Source organism: Dreissena polymorpha, chromosome 12 (genome assembly GCF_020536995.1).
Source record: "Dreissena polymorpha isolate Duluth1 chromosome 12, UMN_Dpol_1.0, whole genome shotgun sequence".
In the NCBI taxonomy this organism is placed as follows: domain Eukaryota; kingdom Metazoa; phylum Mollusca; class Bivalvia; order Myida; family Dreissenidae; genus Dreissena; species Dreissena polymorpha.
In genome coordinates this window covers 37,587,538-37,607,675 of record NC_068366.1, presented here as the reverse complement: position 1 = coordinate 37,607,675, position 20,138 = coordinate 37,587,538, and the positions used below count along the sequence as shown (strand labels likewise).

Below are 20,138 nucleotides of genomic sequence, written 5' to 3'. Positions count from 1 at the left end.
AACTAAATATTACATAATTCGGCAAATATCGTAAAGGATAAAAGATACCAAAACTATCTTCGAAAATACAATCTTTGTTGAAATTAATGTTAATGTCACATTTTTCACAAACACCCAACAGTGTAACAACGATTAATATAACCTGCGGGAACATGTGTAGAGCAGATTTCCATTAGGATGGTTATGTTTACGATAGCTTCGGAGAAGAGAGAGTTTAACACAAACAACAAAAATCAAGTAAACACACTATTTTGGACGGAAATTCTTTTTACAGATGTGTTATCGTCGGCTAAAATTATTCCCGAGTAAAGAGATCAGTTACTACGTGATATCACGTTTTAACACAGTAATATGAAGCCTTATAAGATCAATTAACTTTGATATTATTTGTTGCTTATTTATAAGAAAAACAGGCAGAAATCCACAATCAAACTGTTATAATTTTAAACATAGATTAAAATTATTAATAATTATGTTTATTTCTGGAATGTAGTTCGACATATATGCGGAACATATTATTTCACTTTATTTTAACAGTTTATAGTTCAAGTCATGCAATTATTCATTACAGACGCATGAAGGATTTATTGGGTATATATTAAATTTTTGTTGTAAGTTTGCATTTCGCAAAACACAAAAATAAGTGCAATTAAATTGACATTCAACTTTCCTGCTGCAACTAATTATCGTCGAAACCATCTCAAATTATAGCTAAACCAGAAAATTAAACAGCATTTAAAACCGTATCCAAACAAATAAAAGTTAACATTTAATAATTGCCCACTATTGGTTCCCGTATGAAAAAAGTTAAACCACTAGTGAAATGTGTAATGAAATTATGAAGTCAACATAATATTACTTTCATGTGTTGTACTGGATTTTGCAATTATGTGTTCCCGTTAATGTGTTTATATTGTTATGCTTTATAATGCTTTATAAATAAGTGCGTTCGAGTTACATTTACATTTGCTTCAAGAGTTTCAGCAGAATTTAGCAAACGCTATTTATCAATATAATATAAATGAAAATACATATACAACAACAACAAAATCACATTGTTATGCAGTTGTTTAGTTGTTTAGCAAACAAAATTGCCGCTTGAACTACCATTGCATAAACCACACAGTAATAATAGTTGAAGTATTTTATACATGGCTTAAGGGGACCTTTTCACGTTTGGTAAATTGACAAAATTAAAACAATATTGTTTTGAGTCGCACATTTTCGTTGTAGTTATGATATTTGCGAGGCAACCGTAAAACTGAACATTTAACATGCTCTAAATATCAATTATATGCATCTTTTGACGATAAAAAAACCCTGAAAATGATAAAGCTTTACAAACGCGAAACGGTTTAATAATTTGGAGAGTTCTTTTGTAATAGTTATATTTTGTGACGCTACGAGAATTGCTTATATAAAGTATAAAAAACACTATTGCCTTATGAGAACGGATGGCCGGGTGGTTTAAGTGCTAGATTTTTACTCCAAGGGTCAGTGGTTCGAGCCCAGTTGTGGATTACTTATTGTCATTCTTTAATTATTTCTTGTGTTTTTTGAATGCAGCTTTTTAGTTCCAATGTTTGCATTTATCAATTTAAAACAATACATGACAAACTTCAATACATGCCAAAATCTTTGAAAAAGTCCATTTAAGCATACAATTTGAAATAATAATAGTTTAGCAAAAAATGCTATTTACGTTAATTCTGAGTGAAAATTGAAAAATATAAGCAGACGGTATATATACACAAAATGAAACTTCAATTGCACCAGCAGGAGAGAACATTTATTTAACAATGCATTTTGGCCACACTTAATTACAAAACATTACAGTGTATATAAAAATTACAATTAAAACTAACTTATCATCATCACAATTAAAATTTGATAGCAAGAAAAAAAAAATACATTTCGACTTAATTGCAATTTAACTATTCAATAATTGGATACAAACCAGAGCTCCAGAATTATAATTGTCTGAGAAACAATGAAATTAACCCAAAATGGGTATAAACTACATATTGTTCCTGATTTTAAAAAGCATCATAGAAAGGTCTCATATACTTAAATATGCAGATCATCGTCAGTTTTGAAATTAGGAAGAAGACGCAATACTGGTTTGTAAAGGCTACAGTACAAATTTATATGTCTATATTTTCCCACATATAATAGTACATGTAAAATTGTTTCAGAGATTTACAAAATTATATAGCTGATTACATCTAAAATAGTCATTTCACTAAAAGTCACATTCACTCACTGGAAAGCATTAAAAATGCATTATATTCTAGATTACTCGCATTGATGTGTAAGGGTAATATGTGTTCGTTGGTGACGTAAATCGATCCCGCGCATGGCTCGATACCGTATTACATCATACATCCAAGGCGAGTCAAGATGAAGGAACATTGCGAATAGTCTCTTATTTCGGTATCAATGACCAGACAGCTATGTTCTTCTGAAGGGTTTTATTTTCTTTAACGCACATTTTCAATACAGCTTTCAGTACTTTGTAGCATTGTTTTTGGTAATTTCTCATTTTGTTAAGTTTACTTACAAGTGGAATTAAATAGTTGTTTGAAGGTTTGATCATATCTCTTTGTATATAGTATTCATCAAAATATTGCAAAACCGTATGCGTTTCGGAGTCCATTTTAACAAACACTTCCTCAATGTCAAGCCCAAACCTCTGCGCAACAATTTCCAAAGATTGTGTGTCGATTCCAAACTGCTCCTTATACAGAATTACTTCCCGCTTAAGAATGTCAATCTCCAAACGTTCTTGATTTTTTCTATTTGAATTAACAGCTGCAACAGCTGCCTGCTTGGTAATATTCTCTAGTCTTTTAATGCAAAGTTCGTATTTTGCAGCTACGATTTTTTCGGTACAACTCTGTATGGTCATTACTAAAGCATCTTTCTTCAAAACGGACACCTTATCAACTAGCATTTCAACCAGGGCGCCAAATTCAAACTTAGATTGGTCATGATTATCCACCAAGAACACGCGAGGATTTTTTATATTTTTTTCAGATTTTAGACTTGTAAAACAGTTCTGTTTTATATCGTTGAAAACTTTTTTTATTTCGTCTTCTGACATCGGGATTCTTCTGCCTTTCCTTCTACTCTCCAGGTCATTATCAATTTTTGTTCTAACGAACATTAGATTTGCGCCAGGAAAACGATTTATTATTTCCTGTGCTAGCCAAGCATCATTATTTGTGTATCTTGAACAAGACACCAATATAATGAAATCATACTGATCTAAACGTGCTTGCTGGATATAAGTATCTTTTGGAAAAGAAGGTGTTCCAACTCCAGGCAAGTCCACTAGAACAAGATTTTGGTTGCGAGGATGAGGATATTCTGTTGGCTCTTTTGTAGCTTCAACACAATCAGTATGGGCAGCACCAGGGTCATCATCCTTTCGTTCGGTTAACGCGTTTATCAAACTTGATTTTCCACTGCCTGATTCCCCTGTTATGGCTATAGTTATTGTCGAATCCCGCCATGCATTCTTGCTATTTTCAAGAATTTGCATTAACTCTGAATATCCACATTGATCCAGAACCTTCTGAAAAATTTCCGCCTCCGCCGGATCAAGAACCTTCTGAATCGTATCCGCATTTGCCAGACCAGCAAGTTTCCGAAAAGCAGCAATCTCTGTCTGATCGGGAACCTTTTGAATCTCAGTCTTACCTAACTTTGCCTGATCAGTACCTTTCTGGTTTACAACAACCTTTGATTCTGTCGGCCGATGAAGACCAAGATATTTCTGAATGAAGGCGACCTTTTCCTTTGTCAATGCAATATTTTTCTGAATCGCCGCTGCCTTTGCCGAGGTCGATTGGCTATGATCAGAAACGTTTCTAATCACAGGGGTGTTTGTCTTTATTGACTGATCATTATCAAGAATCGTTTGAATCACAACCGCCTCTGCCATCGTAATCTGAAAACCCACATACTTGTTAACTTTTATTTCAATATTATTTATTAAAAATAACAAATATTAAGCAAAACATATCTTAATATGCACGCTTACCAAAATGTCATCATCGACCTCGTCACTTCCCATGTCGTAGTTTATATCTTAAACAGAAAAGAACAATCTAATGGCAAAAGGGTATTTGTTATTATAAATGTTTTTCGATAAAAAGTATGGCTGTGTTTTGTCTATGTTTTACAGTATAAATTACTTTAATATTTATCTCCACATTCGAGCAAATGTATTCAGCGTTGCCATTTGGAAGTCTTGTTACGTAGACGTATGTACGTGCGTGCATACACATATACTTAAGCACGCACTAAGGTATATACATGTTCATACACGCGAGACGCAACGAGTACCTTAAACACCTAAGAAAGACAAACCCTTTGAACATTTCAAATATATAAGCTCGACATACATGGTGCTGTTATATGTAAATCCACAGATAAACAAACAAAAGTATATACACTGTGTAAAAATAAATTCTTATCAACCCCTGCAACGTGTCAAGTATTTAATCTATTAAGTGCAATAGACCGTGATATTTAAACGTGGGACACAGCTACAGCATGAAAATATTTAAGCACTGACCTTTAAGAGTGAAGTGACCAGTAGAAAATTGTAAAAACATTTTCGAGAGACTGCATTGGTTTATAGTCCCGAAGGTGCCAGGATCAATTGTTAACATAACTCAAAAGATTTACTGGTTGTGTCATTTATATTTGTCCTTAATATACTTCAAACGTTTTACAGATTAACAATCGTTTAATACCTCCAAAATCATCTTCACTGAAGTTTAATGTCTCTAGTTTGGATTGTGTTTTCTCCAAGTCTTCTGTATCTCTTCTATCTTCATTTATATAAAACAGAACATTATTATCATTATGTATTGACCTTATTGTATGTAGTAGCAGTAGTAGTAGTAGTAGTAGTAGTAGTAGTAGTAGTAGTAGTAGTAGTAGTAGTAGTAGTAGTAGTAGTAGTAGTAGTGTAGAAATAGTAGTAGTAGTAGTAGTAGTAGTAGTAGTAGTAGTAGTAGTAGTAGTAGTAGTAGTAGTAGTAGTAGTAGTAGCAGTAGTAGTAGTTGTAGTAGTAGTAGTAGTAGTAGTAGTAGTAGCAGTAGTAGTAGTAGTAGTAGTAGTAGTAGTAGTAGTAGTAGTAGTAGTAGTAGTAGTAGTAATAGTAGTTGTAGGTTGTAGTAGTAGTAGTAGTAGTAGTAATAGTAGTAGATGTAGTTGTAGTATAGTAGTAGTAGTAGTAGTAGTAGTAGTAGTAGTAGTAGTAGTAGTAGTAGTAGTAGTAGTAGTAGTAGTAGTAGTAGTAGTAGTATTTCCCTTTAAACAACTGGAGAGCATAAAATATTTAAGTATATCATTTACACATCAATGAAATAATATCTATTGTTAACCTGAATGAGTTTTCCCAGGCACACAATCTGGGTAACGAGACTCCATAAAGCCATCGTTTGTTCTTAATGTCGGTGTCTGGTCCCCAGTGAGAACAATAGCTCCTTGGTCGAAAGGAAATTGTAAAACGAATAATTATTATAGTAATGCAATTCTTATTTTTAAAGACAAAATATACAACATGGACTTCGCATAATACTTACATATAATATACACTCTTAACTGGTCCAAAAATACAGAAATATAGAGCATTAAAGATTACATTATGGTACCAAATAAGTTTTATAATAGCGAAACTGTATTTTCTTAACGTTTGAGTTATTATTAAATGCACTGTCCCAATGAAGTGCGTTTTAGTTTTGAACTTAACAAAACGCATTGTTGAATGTGCCTTAGAGTAAGCGTCCGAAATTGTTTGGTTGGAATCCCTTAACATTTAAGTATTCCTAAATGATATACTATCGACAGACGCAGACTAGGGTTCTTGAATGTTTGAATATGTACATGTCTGTTCGACCAGACGTTTTAAGTTCACATCCCAGAGTTCCAGTCAACTGTGTTTTGTTTAAGAGCGTTGAAAATTATCACCAGTCTAAATTCGTAACTCACACACAATTTTACACCGATAAATGGAAACGTGTATGAAATTGCGCGATAAAATAAAATGCCGAAGCTGCTCATGATCATCTGTCTGTCTGTTTGGCGGTCGGTCGTTCTGTCAACTTAATCGCCCCGAGTTTGTAAGATTGCCTTTGTAGGTTGTTTCTTCACTCTAATCCAAACAATGTCATCCAACCTTAAATATCTTTTTTGTCGGATAAACATATTGACCAAGTGCAATAACAATTCGAATACGTACAGGTTCATAAACTGACCATCAATTTGCGCCGCCTTTCCTTTTCAATAATTTATAAATTAGTTTGTTATCGGTCATATCAAATTTTCAAATTTACTCTATTATTCCATATTTATCTCTTGCACAGATCATCTTTTCTGTTAACAACTACATAATATCACAAGCAGTTGTTTACCAAAATACGTGATAATTTATGCCTAATTGTCAGTCTTACACTTTTGAAAACAGATCGACGACGTTATGTAGAACTGGTACTGCGTATCATTGATATTTTATGAAAAATATTGGAATGTATTTTGTTGTGTTCTCAAAATGTTGAAACATTATATAAATTGCGTTTGGTTTAATGGGATCTGGTATCGCTGGATGTAATAAATAAACATGTTTCAAATGTGGCGCAAATATATTCATAAAAGTATTATTTATCTTGATTTCGAACTTGACCTTCACGCGTGCAACACGGTTCTGCACAAGACACGTCGTCTTGATAGCGTTATTATTTGTGGCAATTTATTTTGAAATATAATCATGCTTTACAAGCTATAGTCCGGACACTTTATCCATTTGAGGAAAATGCAAAAAACGCATGTCTATCGTATCCTTGACCTTTAAGCGAGCGACATCTATTTTGCACATGGAACTTTGTCTTGATATGATGGTCAAACGTGCCATTTTATATCGAAATAACAAAATACACGAAACAGTTATAAGCCGAACACGAATATGTACGTTCAGTAAACTCATTAAAGGATTATAAACAAATTACAAGTATCAACTGCAACCTCAACTTTTCAGCGAGCAACACGTTGTCTTGATATGTTGGTCTTGTTATCCCAATGTAAATGATGAGAGCATAAAATGAACCAAAGTGTTTTTGCAATTATCGGTACCGACTTTGAAAATGTGCAAAACCACATAAAATAGCGCATGATTCCATGCAAATAGAATGTATTTATCGTTGTGCAAAATCGTGAATTGTAAGTTACTTACCACTAGGTTTGAACGGATGATTTTTTCCACAATTGAGACAGAAACTCCAGTAACCCGTCTGACTGTGTCCACATTTTTCACACGTTACAGTGGGCCTAGCAAAGTGAACAACGAAAAACTCTTTTAATAAAACGATTAAGATTAAGATTAATTAACGAAAAAAGTTGCTATACAATTGTAATTAAATGTTTGACTTGTTAACGTTAGACAAATATACAACGCAAGTACTCGTGAGAGAATTTCAATGGTGCTACATGGAAATTATAGGGGTCTTAAGTTGTTCACAGAATGTGGCTTTTATTGAGCTATTCATGCAGTGCCTACGTAGAACTTATTATCCAAACATCAGAACTAATGACAATAGGTGAAAGAACAGAAAACAAAAATATTGAAATAAAACAGAAATGAGAACAAGATGGCCACTCGAGTTTCAAAATTGCCTATGCGGGATAAATTGAGCATTAATCAGCATAAATAATAACACGGAAACCATCTTAAAACGCCCGTTTCACTAATTCACTCTAAAGAAAGACTCGAGATGTCAGGGCAATAACGATGGCCAACCATAACCTATAGATGTTGGGCTTCTAGATTCTTGCGTACTTCTTAATACATTGGCAGATGGAGCTTCTTTCCGAAGCAAACACCCAGTTTTCTCGAGTATCCTATAATCCCGACTGCGCTCAACATTCTCCATGCAGAGTGTGCGATGAAACCTCTGAAACCGGTCGTCATTTAGTATTTCCAGGTTTACCAGCCTTGTTGTTGTCACTGTATCAGATTGTTCGGGTACTTCCCCCACTTCAGTTTCTTGGCGTGCGCCATCTTTCTTCCCACTTTACCGTAAGTTTCGCGATCAAAATCTGAGTAATCTTCTCCGAACAGATGACAATATCTTACCTTAGTATTCCGTTCACTATGTCATGAATCTGCACGTCTTGTTAAATTAAACTCCTATATAACAGTCATGTAATCGGTGCAGAATATATGTTTGGCATGTTTTGATGTTACTGCTTTGCGCTTCCTTCCTATACGAGTGGTATTTAGGAAGTCCTTGACTTAAGCCTTGTTCTTCAGCAATCATGGCGCAAACTATATCTGCCTTTGGTCAATCCTTATTCGCATGACATATTCGATGGTAATTTTGAGGTTCCTCAGAAGCTTAAATAATTATTGTTTGTCAATCCCAATTTTAGAATGTTCATTTGGGTAGGAAGGACATCGTTCGGTGGAAGAATTGAAGCTTGTTGCTTTTCCCATGCCATTCTATGTTTTTCAATGCCTTGCTTCTTCCCATGGTCTCCAACTTATTCCATCGCCCATCTGTACCGCTAACACCCTTCAAACTTCCTATTCTGTCTGTAATACAGCTTGTAGTGCAAGTGTTACCACTCAGTTACCTGTGCCTTATCCAAGCGTTTGACTTTACTTCACTGAGTATATCGCCAGTACATCTCAGCAATCGACTGGTATGTGTTCATTCACGCTTTAGTGTTTAAAAGACTAAAGAGAACCTTGCAATGTCGCAAAATTTATTGAAACAACAAAAACATGAAAGACCATACTTCAAACTTCGCATGTTAAGCACTTCGTTTTCAATTCAGATGATTTTTTGTATTTAATTAAATCGGCGTTCTTTACTCAAAACAGCGTACCAATTTAAAGTATTAATACTGTTCGTTTAAAATATATGTATGGTTATATATTATATATATGTATGGTCATGCCTTTCAACTGATACGTCATTCCACGTAAATCCACGTTTGGCAATATATTGGAAAGTACCTTGGTCATTGAAATTGAAATATGACATCTAACCTCGCACAAAAGTATTTTTACATAGCAAACAAGACACTTATTTGTAATTATTATATTCATACAAGGCCAATGGCCGAGTACTGCATGCGTTGGTCTTTTAATCCAGAGATCTCGGGTTTAGATCTGATGAAAGTACTGTCGTTTGTCTTTTTTTTTATTAGAACTTAATCAGTTCCTATGCTGAAATTGGTCAATTAAAGTCCTTCAAATTATACGAAAATTTATTAACTATCATCTTTAAAAGGACATGGTCAAAGTTATTAATACGATTACATAATATCAAATCCCTGGTACGGATCCATGGAAGGGTTATATCTTAGTACTTTAAAGTTGCACACAAGTTTCATGAGGAAAAATCAACGTTTGAATGCAGGATCAAGATAGCAGATAATGTGAAAAGTTTCATAAGTTCAGGCTGATGAAATTGAATGTAACTGATACAATGTATATAATTTTAACCACTCACTGAATTTAGAAGAGAATATCCACCAACCCATAAATGTTGCTTAGTTATTTTTGCATGTTGCTAAACGACAACTGGATGATTCCATATTTCAATTGCATATTGGCATATCACAACAGTGTAGTGTTTTGTGCAAACTGTAGTGTTTTGTGCAAACTGTTTCAAATACATTGTTAGCATACAACACTTCAAATTAATTAATATCTTTTTCTGTCTATTGGCCATGTTATCTTAACATCTATTAATAGCGCAAACGATTTCGTATTTAATTGTTTCATAATTATCGTTTAGGCTGTCTTTATCTACTAACATTTTGTCTTGCAATTAAAATCAATTCAAAACAATTTAAAATTACAAATAAAAACGTTAAAAGATGCATATAGAAATGGTGACCATATTAACCACTATGCTAATTACTAAAAGATCGAATAGCAATAAAACATATGACATGCAACTGTGTCAGTATAGCGCTGTCATAAAGTTGCATCCTTCTTATGAAGATATTCCAAATTTCACCTTCATAAAAATTGTAACTATACAGTTCCATGCAAAGGGATATAATAATGCTCTTAAAGGTGAAATGCCGTTCTTTTTAAAACCCGTAAAACCCTTTATTTATCGAATTGATTACATATAAAAACGCACCTCACTTCGATTCAATCACGGTATTATTGGCGAGAACGATTCCAACAAAGTAGCGAATGTTTATACATTCCGATGCTCTCATTAACAAAACGGTATTATAGAGATTCGAAAGTGGTATTTATCGCAACTTAAGTAGGACAAATTGGTGAAAATGGACGATTTTTTTATTATGAAGAGTTTTCCGTTGAACCGTACATGTATGATCCGGGATCTAGTGACTGTCAGTCAGATTTGTCTGAATAATCTGACTCGGACAGCGAGGAGATTTTTGTCCATGCTCAACATGGCCATCATGTTGGAAATACGATTTGGTAAATAAATAATCTTCTTATTGCGTTTAATGTCTGAACAAAACATAATTGAATGCTGATTTATTTTCTGATTTCTTTTTTTGTCATTCTACTGAACGATCGCGTTGAATATAACTTCGTTGTACGATTCATAATTATCAACAGAGATAACTTGCAACAGTTCTGATCGGTTTATTGAAACTTCAAATACATCTTCCAATATGATTAACTGATGAAATCAAAATAAAGGTATGTATTTGTATATATAAGGGGACAGGATGGGGACCTTGGTCGACAGGGTGCTGCTGATAATGATTAATGTTTATGATGTGAAGTTGATTTAACTGGGGAGTGCTTATATCTTATCTGATTCCATACTGTGTCTGTCACAATCAACTTGAGATATAGCCACTGATAAGACACATGTAAACACCCAAATAGCCATAAACTACATGACCCAATTTATATATTTACGTTGAATAATACACAGCACTGGTAAATGGTGTCAATTTGAGATTTCAAATGACAGATTGGATGGATATTTGTTTCCGTTAAGATTGTGAAAAATCCTTCCCTTTGTAACATTTAATCCAGATAATTTACATGTCTGCGAAATTCCAATATATTAATTGTTTCAGAAATCAATACTTATGATTATGACCCATGCACAAAACCCATAGGATATTATATTTAATTGTAAAATTGTAAAATTTTTATTATAAAATAATGAATGATGTTAGCAGACAATATAAATATTATTCGTATTGCCTTTTAAAATGTTGCCTGTTACAAATTTGTGTAGCAAACAGTCAATTAATTGTATAAAGTATTATTGTCAGTTTGCACACCATCACATTGATTCTCTCATAATTTCCTAGAAAATTAGGAAATATAATTTATACTGACAAGCATACATAATATTTTTATACTTTTTTTTTTCGACAAAATTTATTACTAGACATGTAATTGTCCATTTAAGAGCTGTTCTACTGATTCGCCCATTAGTCTTTAAAAATTCTCAAAGGGTTCAAATAACCTTGTTTGTTATAAACCCATTGACGCAAACATGCGTATACAAAAAATGGCATTTTGAAAATAATCCTTATCTGAAAAACTACTTAAGGCAGTACAATGATCTATGATTTTTGTAATATTAATACATATATAATTTGTCGCGAAATGTCAGAAAATATATAAATCTTTATAATTTAGCGAATCAGGTATGCTATTTTAAAGATTTGTCTGCACGTTCCTTGCTGCCGAGAACAACACCCTGAACAACACCGAATAACTATTTGTGTAAATAAACAGTTGTTACACGCGCGTTCAATAAATCTTAATGAACAACTATAACACAATAACAATATATAGATTGTCAAAGTTGGCCATAAGCAAGATATGTTCAAGCTCCAATGCGTAATAACAAAAGACGAATTTCCGTGTAATGCGCGGTATGCTAAATTGACATCACCACCAAAATAGGTGGCGGAAATACCCGAGCGGTCTACGGAAAACAAAATCATCGTTTTTAAATATCAAAATGTTTTTGTTTGTTTTTTGCCAGTTTTCTTGATGATTCCAATCGTTTTATAATATATTAAAATTTCGTCTTGAAAACGGCATTTCACCATTTATGAAGTTGAAATTTGGAATACCTTCATAAGGATGCCATCAACCCCCAGATAATAGATCTCTTTATTATACCTCACTTTTATTCACAATGCTAAACTCCCATAGGCCATCGTGACATAGAAATACTGTCAGACCCAGCGGGAAAACATTTACTGTCGCCCGCTGCCTTGGCAATCACGTGCCACCAGCGGGAAAAAAATTACTGTACAAAAAATTATGTATCCCGCTGCCTTAGCAACCACGTGCGGAATGTTCGAAAAGTATACTGTCCCATTCGCGCATGCGAATAAAAACACTAAACGTGAAGTTAAACATGGTATGAACTTGTACAACGAATTTCTTCTTTCCAATTACATGGATCTTGGTGATCTCGTGGAAAATCCAGCGGAACTTAACAACCAGTTATTGAGTTACGCTTTTTGTTTTTCTATGCATCTGTACAATGTACGTCAGAAAAACGGCGAGAAACTAAAGAAAAAATATTTGGACAGTCTGAAGTATGGAATTTCCAATCATCTCTTAAGCACGTATAACATTAATTTGAAAGACCAGCAATTTTCATCAAGTAATGAAACCTACAAGTCAAAAGTTAAGCAGCTTAAGCGAAGTGGACATGGGAGTGTCGACCACAAACCTGTAATATCCGACAGCGATCTGGAAAAATTAAGTGGCAACAGTGTACCGTTTAATACTAACATATTAACACCCCATGTGGTTTTCAAAACCGGGTGTGGTTTAACTTAATGTACTACCTTCTGAGGAGAGGTCAAGAGAATTTAGGGTCATTGACGAAGTCAACATTACTATAGCAACTGATTCAACCGGGAGAAAGTTCATACACCATGTCATCGCAAAATCAACAAAAAATCACGGGTAGGTTCAATTTAAAATATATATATAATGTCAACCTTTCAAATCGTAGTAATTTTACTAAAAGTTGGCAGTTGCTGCAAAGAATTTAACTATAAAAGGTGGCTGTTAATTTGTTTGACAGATGGAAAAAAACATAAATTACATGGAATTTTAGTGGTGAAACCGCATAATCTTTTAGCAAAAATATTTATTTTTTTGGTTTCAGGCAATTTTAAATGTCAGACCAGTGTCTTATTAAATGAATTCATCTTTTTAGGATTGACGATACGCCTGATGATACCACAGGAGAAGGAAAGATCTACGAGCAGCCTGGCAGTACGTTTTGTCCAGTCCGATGCTTTGATAAGTACCTATCTAAACTGAACCCTAAATTCGAAGCATTATGGCAATGACCGTTAGAATCATTTAAAAAACAAATGACATTTGGTATTGTGCTGCACCATTAGGAAAGAATACTTTGACTGTGGAAACCAGTGTCAGACCCCTGTCAGACATGTAATATTTATTTTATTATACCGAACAAGTGATAAAAAATTGACTGTGTTAACCTTCAGTTCCTCCTTGCTTATCGTTGAAACGTTAACGTTTGCTGGCAATATTGCTTGCCATTTTGTCGTCTGTTTACAACGTCATAAATTGCGTAATCAAGTGATAAGAAATTGACTGTGTTAACCAGTGTACTTTTATTTTTGTTATCAAAATATAAATGGTTATTCATTGCTGTATTTAAATACAATTATTGAATATTAAAATTGTTCATGGTTCTTATAAAGTGTTCATGTTTGAAAAATATTTTACCCTGCAGGCTTCTGGATAGGCTCTGTCACAAAGGCATTCAGCTTTTCCGTCCGGTTCTCTGTTGAATTCATGGAATTACATTTGTATATTTAAGGTTCATTAACTCCCGTTTACTATAACGTTGTATAATAAATACATACAGACCCACAGCCTTATCAAAACAGTATCGTCTTGGGGATGGAGGCATAATTCAAACTATGTTTTATACATTGAACATCAAAAGCAGATTCATCTGCTCATGAAATAGTTCGGTTGTACTTTTAAAAGCCACTTTGATGTTTTCAGAAGATTCATGAATATGTTCAATATAGCATCATTTATTTTAGACAAGTGTTAATGAAATAACAAACGAATGAATTAATACACGACTACTTCTTGGATGTGTATTCCTCAACACATTCATCTTAGAAGACGTTTAGAAGCAAATCCTTACCTGGCGTATCAGATTGTAAACATTGCATGCACATCTTGTTCGAAGCAAGGCAGTATTCACCGCATTTCTGGCAATTCTCTATTAGAAATTCATCTGGGAGAACATCTCTACCACAGTTTGCACAGAATTGTTCGTCCGATTTGATGTTTTCCCGACATTTTTCACCGTCGTCATCTTCGCCGTTACATATAATTGATTCTGCTTTTCGTATCAATTTCTGACGACATTTGCTGCAAAATTTTGCATTACTTCTCTGTATTTCTACCCCACATTTTGGGTTTGGGCACTTCATTGCGTAAACTGTTTACTTCTCATACTGAAAACAAGAATATATATTTTGGATAACAAGGTTGTACATTCTTTTACATTAACTTACATCTCTGATCATGGTAGCTCTTAAAATAGTGCGTTGTCATAAAACAGTTCAACATTGAATTGCGTTTCAAGCAAACATAAATGTTGAATAATATACAATCATTCACGCCGTTGTAGTTCATGGTCATTTTTGGTAATAAATATGTCTGACATATCAAAAAAATAATTTGTTTATATGGGGTTAAATTATGTTTAATAAGCTCCAGATGAGACAGGAACATGAACATTATTTTACATCTGTATTGTGAATTGCAAATGTCAATATTTGAGGTCCACACTACAAAAGGTATAACGCACCATGTAGAATGTCAAGGTTTCTACGCACATTATTAAAATAGGTGACATGATTTAAATTACTTTTACGTGTAAGGTTAACAATTTATGAGTGTTATGCACATGTCCATACCAACTTCGGGGAATATTTTCAGTTCATACTAACGGCGTCATGTCATCAAGCTAACGTAGTGCGATTGGTCAGACAGAGAGTAATGAAGTTAATGAACTCTCGCAATGTTAACTTACATTTTAGTGGATTTCTGTTGGTAAACGTCACGTGACCCCAAATCCTGGGTCCACCCATGATCTAACACGCGCTTAAGATAAGACACAAACGTATTCCATAATATGGTTGGATTAAGCGAAAAACAATATATATATATATATATATATGTTTTATATTATATATATTGTTTTCCGCGTTATCCAACAAGTTCATCAATAAATATTAAACATAATTATGCGCGTGCGTTTTTTGTTGTTAAGTTTTTTTATTTGTGAGTACACGTGTACATGCACACTTGCAAGATCTTGTACTTTTTATAACATTTATTACTAAGCAACGTTCGATCGCATGTGCCCAGATTTTGTTCCAGTGTATAACGCAAGAATTTTCGTAGTTTATAAGACGACAATTATAAGGAAAAACAGGAAGTTACAAGACAAAAATTATATTACCTGAAAATTATCACTTTTTTCAGTTTCTCTCACGTTGTTCTTATAGATATAACTGAAACAAAAGTTGAAAATCTGCAAAATTCCTTCACCGGAAGCGAAAAGCGAAAAATAAGGTAAGTTTTTTTCCCTTGGAGCCCCGTATCGAGTTTTATTGTGCTCTCTTGTTATGACTAATTTAAATCACAATACGAGGGAGTGTCAAGATTGAAAAGATATCGGTATAAAAGGGAGCCTCGCTGTTTGGAGTTCAGATTCAGACTCGAGTTAAATGGTGTAATGATCAAATTACCTGAACATGAGACAGCATTGCTTTTGTTTGAAGAGGAGCAGTCTGTTGTAGAACACATGGAGGTCTTGTCACAGCTTGAATACGTGTAAACAAATAATTAACAAAAGGAGCTTGGTAGGGAATTAGCTCAGACACTAGGGGAAAATCTTATTAAAAACCAGAAAGTAACTGCTGCTTTATAGGATTTCTTCAACGGTTGAAACAGCGTGTAAGCGCGGGAATGCTGATTGCGTTGGAAAAAACTAGAGCAAAATCAGCATTACCTATTGTGGTTGAACGATATTTTGAACATCAAAAAAGATAACCGAAGAAAACGGTTTGTCTGACAGGTCTCGTTTCAGTACATTTAGAATCTGGACAAAACCGGCATTCAGCCAGACCAAAGCCTTCTTAGTATCATTGCCTCAATAAAGACAAAAGTCCGTGACATTCACAAACTGGAAACCAACAACCTTAATAGGATGCGCCCAAGCGGCCGGTTATCACCTTCCCACATACTTCATATACAAAGGCAAACTTATGAACTTAGACCTGTTCACAGACAATTCATTATGGGCCAGGATTGTAATGACATAATTGGGATTGTCGACGCAATTATATTAAATGATTATATTAAGAACCATATGTCAGGTCAATCGCTAATGATACGCAGTCAATAGTGCGCATATACAATGGTAACGCGAGCCACACATCAAAGCAGATATTTGATTGGACGGTAGCAAACAACATAATTCTATTTGTGTATAAGCACATTCTTCACACCTCATTCAGCAACTTGATGTGGGAATTGTGTGACCGTTCAATGGGTATAATTATAGGGATTGTGCCTCTTTCGTAAGATAAAACATGGGAAAGTCAGTGACAAAGTATGACATGACGAAAATCTCTTGTAAAGCGTACCTTTGTGCCATATACCCCTACAATATTACGTCTTCCATTTAAAGGAAGTTACGTCGAATAAGTTATAAATATATTTCGGGCTATTATGTTAACGCTTTTTGAATTGTTATAAGTTTCGATTTAACAGAATGTTTAACTAACTGAAAACCTGCTCTATCGAGGTACATTAATTCAGATTATTGAAAAACTATTTACGTTTTCATTTTAGTAGGTTTATTTTCAGAAGAAGTATCCTCCTTGACAATGTGTTCAACATGTAAACATCAAAAGCAACTCCCTCTTACATATTTCAAACTGTTCAATGTTTAAAAGGCAAAATAAAGGCATTTACAAATCCAAGCTATACGTTTCCATCGATTTCATTCACTATATGCACATATCTTTAACAAGTACAAGCTTAAGTAATAGTATTTAATTTCAGAAAGACAGACAGACAGACAGACAGACAGACAGGCGGGAGGGCGGGCGGGCTGGCTGGCTGGCTGTCTGGCTGGCTGGCTGACTGACTGACTGACTGACTGACTGACTGACTGACTGACAGACAGACAGACAGACAGACAGACAGACAGACAGACAGACAGACAGACAGACAGACAGACAGACAGACAGACAGACAGACAGACAGACAGACAGACAGACAGACAGACAGACAGACAGACAGAGGGACAGAGGGACTGACTGACTGACTGACTGACTGACCGACCGACCGACCGACCGACCGACCGACCGACCGACCGACCGACCGACCGACCGACCGACCGACCGACCGACCGACCGACCGACCGACCGACCGACCGACCGACCGACCGACCGACCGACCGACCGACCGACCGACCGACCGACCGACCGACCGACCGACCGACCGACCGACCGACCGACCGACCGACCGACCGACCGACCGACCGACCGACCGACCGACCGACCGACCGACCGACCGACCGACCGACCGACCGAACCGACCGACCGACCGACCGACCGACCGACCGACCGACCGACTGACTGACTGACTGACTGACTGACTGACTGACTGACTGACTCTTTTATATCACTTCATATTTATTTTATATGTTCTAAGCTCATTTTAGCTGAAAAAAAAGTTATTGAAACTTCCAGTAAACGACTGTCATCGTTGTCCGCATGTTTCGCTTACAACAAAATGTACATGTCGTAACGCATTCATCAAAATTATTGTTTAAAGACATGTCATGCATGTTTTCTTATCTCATATGGTTTAAAAATAACTTGAATAACTGTTATCAGTAAAACGAGCGTAATTTACATGTTTTTGAATTTGTTTTGCACAAGAAATAGAAGAAATTGATTTCTGTCAAAATAGTCCAGGAAGGTCTAAATGTAAACTGCTGTTCCATTGTGAATAATAACTGAACAAATAAGCGCAACATCTCTTGTGCTTTGACCATAATTAATATTTGTTTCACACCAAAAAATAATTTTGAAATGGTTTGTAAATGATGATGATATTTGCACATTTTTATTAACTTCCATTGTAAAAACTGAAGTTAGTTCAAATATTAAGCGTTTGTGTTGTTGTTTTTTGTTCAATTTTGTTGTCACAGTCAAGGAAATGATTTGTATGGCTTTATAAATTGTATGCTAGAACTGTTAACATGCATTAAGATGATAATTGTTTTAAAAATTGTCATACTTATTGCAAATTAAAGTAACTAAAAGCCACACATGGTACAAGTACATTGACATATAATAATTTATAATATACTATTACAGTAAGTGTTATTGACTTATTCCTCAGTGTAAACATTGTATTAACACTGTTAAACAATGTAATGAATGTCCTTTTTTAAACTTGTTTATTATTATAAATGAAATTATTTAACAGAATGTTAACAATGGTTGATTTGAAACCGTCAAGTTCATAATACATTGCACAAAACGAAAACAATTTTCTGGTTTGACAAAAGTAAGTAGGGATTGTTCATCAAAGGACAGATCGCAATATTTTAAATCATGGTTCTAACTTGTTTATGATGTATCTTCCTCTTTTCATCTCCCCTTTAAGATTCCCACCTGCTAAAATGGTACAGAAAATTAATTTAATCTGTTTATGATATAGCTCTAAGAAAAATGCGATTGTAACAGTTTAACATAACAACCAAAAAATGTTGACTGAAAGGGATAATATATATAAGAAAATCGACCTTTATTGTTTTACGACATTTGCTCATCCTTTAAAAACCCCGGCTATCCACGTATGTACCTGATGCGTATCATTTGTATTTGATGTAATACTGATATATAGCCAGAATATTTACGTTGCCCTATTTGCAGAAAATGTCTACAATGACTGCATAGACCAGATTGTGTTACCCTTTTAAAACAGAACCACTTTGATATTTGATTAAAGCAAGCCCAATCGTCGAACGGTCATTTCCCGTTTAAGGCAAATATGTGTAACTGATGGTAAAAATGTAATTATTTCTTGTAACAACAACATGCGATTAAAAAAAAACGACTTACTTTATCCTTTTTAATATACATTAAAAACCAAAACAAAAACAGAAATAAGTTTTTGTGTGTTTATGTAACATGTGTAATAAGTGAATGTTTTTTGTGACATATATTTAACCGGAATGCACCAGTTGATTCTTATAGTTTTAGACACTCATTAAACAGCATATCGCAAAGCTTCAAACAATGAAATTTTATAATGTTGACCACACGAACATGACAACATTTTGTAAGCTATATAAAGTGGAAAATAATCAATTAAAAGCATGGTATTTTTAAATGAATACATACTTATACATTACATATTTAAATGAAATGATCCTTTATCAGTCGAATGATAGGTCTTCATAAACACATGATATAGTCTTATTTTAATGACGATTGTGTATGTATTCATACTTGGGCTTCAGTTTTAGTGAACTTATGGTCTTCTTTCTGCAATCATACAACAATTCAGCACTTGCATTCAAGACAGTTGAATTCATTTCAGCGCTGAAAGTGTAATATGATTGCGCTAATTTCAGTTGCGTCAGCTGTGGCGAACTTGTGATCGGAAAAAAGGCGCAAGGTGACCGGATATGTTGTTTTTGTTGCCGTTATAAGATATCGATCGCAAATGTTTATTTGAAGTACACAATAAAAAATAGAAGAAACTGTAAGTATGTGCAATTCTCAACGAACGAATGAAATAGCTATATTGTCGTCCTCGATATGCAACATTTACGTTAAATATAAAATTGTGCACATATGAACGTCGCGGCTGGAACCCGTTAAATCACAACAACTGAAATGTGAACGTTATATCTGTTATTCTAGGTATAGATTATGTTATAGGTATAGATTATATTTCGTTTCAGTCAGGCCACGTTACACTTTCAGTGGGTTTATTGTCCACATAAGACAGAGATAAAATCTAGATTACGCAACCTTTAATCTGT

General features: G+C 34.5%; 1 protein-coding gene across 3 annotated transcripts; it reads right to left on the bottom strand.

Moving 5' to 3' along the window:
* Positions 1-1,559: 1,559 nt before the first annotated feature.
* On the bottom strand, positions 1,560-15,888 carry LOC127854292 (uncharacterized). 3 transcript variants are annotated; one of them, XM_052389373.1, is made up of 10 exons: positions 15,814-15,888; positions 15,525-15,576; positions 15,093-15,163; positions 14,196-14,511; positions 13,763-13,820; positions 7,244-7,338; positions 5,400-5,501; positions 4,764-4,841; positions 4,046-4,092; positions 1,560-3,952 (listed from the first exon to the last, which is right to left on the bottom strand). In XM_052389373.1, exons 4-10 carry the CDS (start codon positions 14,485-14,487, stop codon positions 2,426-2,428), a joined length of 2,199 nt encoding a protein of 732 aa, XP_052245333.1. In that variant the 5' UTR covers positions 14,488-14,511; positions 15,093-15,163; positions 15,525-15,576; positions 15,814-15,888; the 3' UTR covers positions 1,560-2,425. The 3 variants fall into 3 exon arrangements, with proteins under 3 accessions (XP_052245333.1, XP_052245334.1, XP_052245335.1); XM_052389374.1 differs by lacking the exon at positions 15,093-15,163; XM_052389375.1 differs by lacking the exons at positions 15,093-15,163; positions 15,525-15,576.
* Between the last annotated feature and the right edge of the window lie 4,250 nt (positions 15,889-20,138).

Excerpts from the sequence above, each read along its gene's own strand:
- LOC127854292 (XM_052389373.1), bottom strand. The coding sequence starts at position 14,487 with ATGAAGTGCCCAAACCCAAAATGTGGGGTAGAAATACAGAGAAGTAAT. Across the intron at positions 7,339-13,762 it reads CCTATCCAGAAGCCTGCAGG|GCCCACTGTAACGTGTGAAA; the intron begins GTAAAATATTTT and ends TCACTTTGCTAG. Across the intron at positions 3,953-4,045 it reads AGGTCGATGATGACATTTTG|ATTACGATGGCAGAGGCGGT; the intron begins GTAAGCGTGCAT and ends GTGGGTTTTCAG.